At 42.6% G+C, this 4,821-nt stretch overlaps 1 protein-coding gene across 1 annotated transcript in view; it reads left to right on the plus strand.

Moving 5' to 3' along the window:
• Positions 1-4,054, plus strand: part of LOC119361499 (acyl-CoA-binding domain-containing protein 4-like) — a 31,132-nt gene extending 27,078 nt beyond the window's left edge. Inside the window, exons 2-5 of the mRNA XM_037626676.1 lie at positions 3,050-3,126; positions 3,311-3,385; positions 3,432-3,546; positions 3,734-4,054. Coding sequence (XP_037482573.1) covers positions 3,050-3,126; positions 3,311-3,385; positions 3,432-3,546; positions 3,734-3,901 — 435 coding nt within the window. The 3' untranslated portion in view covers positions 3,902-4,054. The remainder of the gene's footprint in view (positions 1-3,049; positions 3,127-3,310; positions 3,386-3,431; positions 3,547-3,733) is intronic.
• The last annotated feature ends 767 nt before the right edge of the window (positions 4,055-4,821 follow it).

The raw sequence follows: 4,821 nt of genomic DNA on the forward strand, positions 1-4,821 counted from the left end.
CCGGCGCTCCTCCACCGAGAGGTATACTCCTCCCTCCCTCCCTAGTTATAGTTATGAGAGAGTAGTTAATTTTTAGGTGTTTTAGTTGAATTTGTAGGTGTTTTAGTTAAATAATGTAGGTGCTTTAGTTGAATTTTTAGGTGTTTTAGTTAAATTTGTAGGTGTTTTAGTTAAAAAAGGTAGGTTCTTAGAATAATGTAGGTGTTCTTAGAATAATGTTGAATTTGTTTTAGGTGTTTTAGTTGTTTTAGGTGTAGTTAATAGAATTTTAGGTGGTTTAGTTTTTTTAGGTGTGGTTAACAGAATTTTAGGTGTTTTAGTTGTTTTAGGTGTAGTTAACAGAATTCTAGGTATTTTTTTAGTTAAAGCAATTGTTGTTATTTTTTTAGTTAAAGCAATTTTTCCTGTTTTATGCAAATTTGCAGTGGACATGTCATATTTTGAACATGTCACATTTTGGACAATGTCATATTTTTCCGAGTGGTCTATGTTTTGACAGAAATGTCGATTCGTTTACGTTCTCGCAAATTTCAGGCGCTCGATTGGTCCTGTTTTTAGCAAAGGTCATGTCAAATTTTGCTAAGTGTTTATTAATTTTGTTTTCATAATTAAGCATTTTGTTCTCGACGTCGACGATGCCTATCCCGCATCCTCGTCCTCAACTCTGCGGAGGACTCCTGCTTGAGCCGAGGGGCCATGTCCGGGACTGGGCTCCGCCGGGCTGGTACTGGGTTGTGCTACCTTCTGGTGAGCGCAACTTAGTGAAGAGCCAGCCCGTCGTCGACCCGGAGCTTCTTTGGTGGCGGTCACGTGGGCCTGCATCGGTGGAGAGGCTTCAGTCCCCCGCGCAGGTGGTTCAACACCGTGTCATGGAGGAGAATGCGCACGTCCAGCGCTACTTGGTTGCGTTGGCGAACGGCCGGTTCTCCAATACCTGGCAGATTATTTGGGGATCTCACCGGAGCTATGATCCGGTGATGGTTCCTTCTCTTTGGGTGTCCACCGCGTTCCACTGAACCTAGAGGAGCTATTATTCGAGATGTATTAGTCTTCTTATATGATGATCTTTGCTACAAACTACTATATATGTATTCGATGATGGATTATTAATTACCTATTAGTTATTTGCTTATTGAATGCAAAAGATGAGCGCGATTTGTGCTACAAACTACTACATATGTATTCATGATGGATTATTAATTACCTATTAGGAAATGTCTGACGATGAAAGCGAATTCGCTATGTGCGATTACTGCGAAGATAAGCGCGGTATGTGCGACAGGCCTCACCTGGTAGAAGGTCGGCGCTTCAGCATCAAGCTCCAAGAGACCTTCGATGTTGATACGGTATGCAACGATGACAAGTTTTTTATGTTATTTTTGCACGACTTCTCTGCTTCTTCAACGTCTAATTTCCGTCTTTTACAATTCGACTAGCTTATCACATGCCATGCAAGACGCTATGTCTTGGAGAAGATGTGTTTTGAAGATCATGAAAGCACGGAGACAAAGATAATTCAACTAAGGACCCATCATAGTTATGATTTTGCTGTAAAACTATACAATTCTGTGAACTCATCCAATTTTGGTTGCCCGAATTGGGAAGCCCTTTCCAAGGCGTATGATTTTCATGAGGGTAGCTTCTCACCTTCGATCTTGGTGATCCTGACATCGACAAAAATGATATGACCATTTGGGTCCTTGTTGACACGCTTCCAGTTCTACCGCTGTGTGAGTTTCTTAAACATATTTACTAAGTAATTTATATTGTTAATTTCAAAATATTTGACAGCTTATTTTCATTGACAGCTTATTTTCATTCTTCAAAAAATGTACGGAAGATGGTAGACAGAACCTACTACTATAATGATGAAGCACAATTAACTTATAAGGAGAAAGATGGTCTTATCACTTTTTTTACTGATCTTGAGAATTACAATAGCTATTATCGAATTCCTCAAAATTATTGTCCATATGTGCCACTAGTGCACGCGGTGTGCTACGATAACATCAATGGAGATATCATGGTAAGATTTTCTACTATTACGACATCCGTGTATCTTTGAACATTGCTAACTACAAAGTTATTACTATGTTTTTGAACAGAAAATCCCGATGGATTGTGTGCCTCATCTGATGTTGCCAAGAGGTCGTGTTGAAGTTATGAGCCTACGGCCACCACGGCCAGGTCAGGCACAGTATCCACATCACTCCTGTCCATACTGGATTTCTAAAAGCGAGGAAGCCATGATAATAAATGATTGGAAAAAATGTTTCAACCATCGTAGAGAGCTACTTGGAAGCAACATTGTGCGTAGGCCAAGACTTGGAGACAGGATGATCTCCGTTCTTCATTATGGAGAGTCCAGTTTGCTTAATGAAGAGTCAATGCCTATCTTGTTTTATGATATTTTACCTAAGAGAGGGTAGAGTAGGTCCTATAAGAGGAGTAGGTCCTAGGTAGAATGTGTTATTATGTGCTATAATGTGTTAGAGTTGATGAGGAGGATGAGGAGTTGTGATTATGACTAGTGACCAACTTGTTATATATATGATGTCTCATGATGAACATTGTTTGATGGTGATGACTACTGGTAATGAATATGCTATTTAAATAGACTAGTTCATGATGAGTTGTTATTGTATAAAAGATATATCTGTTTAAACATGTACAACGCCAAAATATTAAAAAGAAAATATAAATGTTAGCAATAGCGCTGGCCTAAAAACACGCTACTAGTAGTTGAACTTACCAGTAGCGCTGGTCTATAAACACGCTACTGCTAGAAAATAGCTGTAGCGTCGTAGCAGTAGCGCTGGTACCTGCGCTACTGGTAGCACAAAAACAAGCGCTACTCGTAAGCTTTTCTCTAGTAGTGTATGAACGAGTACATCACCGCTGCCCGTCAGTTCTACCCCGGCTGGGCCCATGCTTATATGATACAGTAAGTTTTATAAGTCCTCGTTAGCCACACCACTTGCTACCATCTTTACAGGAATGCACACCACAGTGTTGGCTCTGTTTGATAACCTGTTCGACATGATTCCAGAGAATGAAAGATGTGGAAACCAGTGCGTCTGCATCAGGTCCGAAGGGGCCAGGACCTGCATCGAAAACAAATGAACTGTAAGTCCATTTCTGTTGCTAACTGATAGAACATAGCAAATAAAAGTGAGGTGTTTCATTATTTGGTATGCAGTTAGTTATCTCCATCCTGGTGCTAATAAGCTTTAATTATTTATTTCATCCATTGAGTATTTCACCTGAACTATTGTTTCTAGGATTACAATGAACTTATTTGTACCTGCAGAGAACTTGGCGAGATACATGTTTCTGCAAAGGAAGGAGAAATTGAAGATCTTAAAAAGCATATGGAGACGTGTTTGTAGAACATCCATCTTTCTCTTCTTTATGCAGCATGACTCATTTAGACATAATTTGGTTTCAGATAGCAGAAAAAGAACTCCTTTGCACTTGGCTGTGGACAATGGTCACCTAGGTGCTGTTGAGCTTCTTGTCAGTTCAAATGCAGACGTCAATGCTCAGGTATTTGATTTTTCTATGCCCTTTACTCATTGGGTGAGTGTATTTGAGCAAAAGAAGCCGGTGGTAATTCTGAACCAAGTATTTTTACTGGGTTTGCATCACAAACTGCACCAAATGCAGATGGGTTTGCATTCAAATTTCTCTGAGCTATGTGAACTGAACCTTGCTTCTCTCTTTCCATATCCAGGACAATCAAGGTCAGACACCACTTCATTATGCTGTCCGTCGTGAGAAGGAAGACATCGCCCAACTTCTTGTGAAGCACCATGCTGATCTCCAGATTAAGGACGGCGACGGGAACACCGCACCTGACCTCTGCTCCTCGGCCTGGCCGTTCCTGAAGCCAGCAAACTGATGTCGCACAGTTAGCTCAGGCAATACGTTGACTAAGAAACATACCGTGCTCCTCGAACGATTAGCTGAATGAACCAGATGAGACCTCTTTGAATACATAGGCTGTTGCCAAAACGTCGAAAGATATCTCAGTACAGGGTAGACATCTTGTAGTTCGCTTATACGGTTTACACTGTTAGTGTGTGTTTATGCTGCACGCCAACGGTTTGGCCGGAAACATATATGAATATCAGGTCCCGCGGCCGAAAATTGTGAATATGCATTCTCTCATTGTTAATTCTCCTGCTAGGCATTCAAATTTCTCTCTGATTTTCAGAATTTTCTTTGAGGTCTTGTTCATCTGGGACGTACTTCGCCCATGTTCCTACTAGAAATTAAATAGTACTATGTTTTTGTAGAATTAATATTGGATTTTTTTAAAAAAATCGATAATATGAGAAATGATAATATGCACTGAGAAATTAAATAGTACTAGGCGCCGGCGCACCCGCCCAATAGTTTGGCCGGTCGTGCGACAACCCTCGGATTCGAGCGCTACGAACCATCTGATCTCATCCCCTTCCTTCTCTCATACACACCAAAGGGATCTCACACACCAAATCCCCCTGCGAGCGCTGCAGCCGGAGCATCGCCCCCGAGCTAGCCGGATCCCTCGCACGGTTGTAACAGAGAGCGCCACCGACCCAGCTTGACGGGTCCCCCCCGCGCGTCGCTGCCCCTCCCAACCATCTCCCTCGTTCGCAACTCCGTCATGGTCGGATACCCGCCAAGCTTGGCCATGGCTGACACGGAGCCTCCGTTGGCAGCGGTTGAAGCTCCCCGCCCCGCGGTTGTAGCATCTGGTGCGCCACCCCCACCCCCTCCATCCTCGCCGTCGAGCTCGTCGCAGGGTGCATGCTGCAGGCACCGCCGTCGTCTTCT

The sequence above is a fragment of the Triticum dicoccoides genome, chromosome 2B (genome assembly GCF_002162155.2).
Source record: "Triticum dicoccoides isolate Atlit2015 ecotype Zavitan chromosome 2B, WEW_v2.0, whole genome shotgun sequence".
Classification (NCBI taxonomy): domain Eukaryota; kingdom Viridiplantae; phylum Streptophyta; class Magnoliopsida; order Poales; family Poaceae; genus Triticum; species Triticum dicoccoides.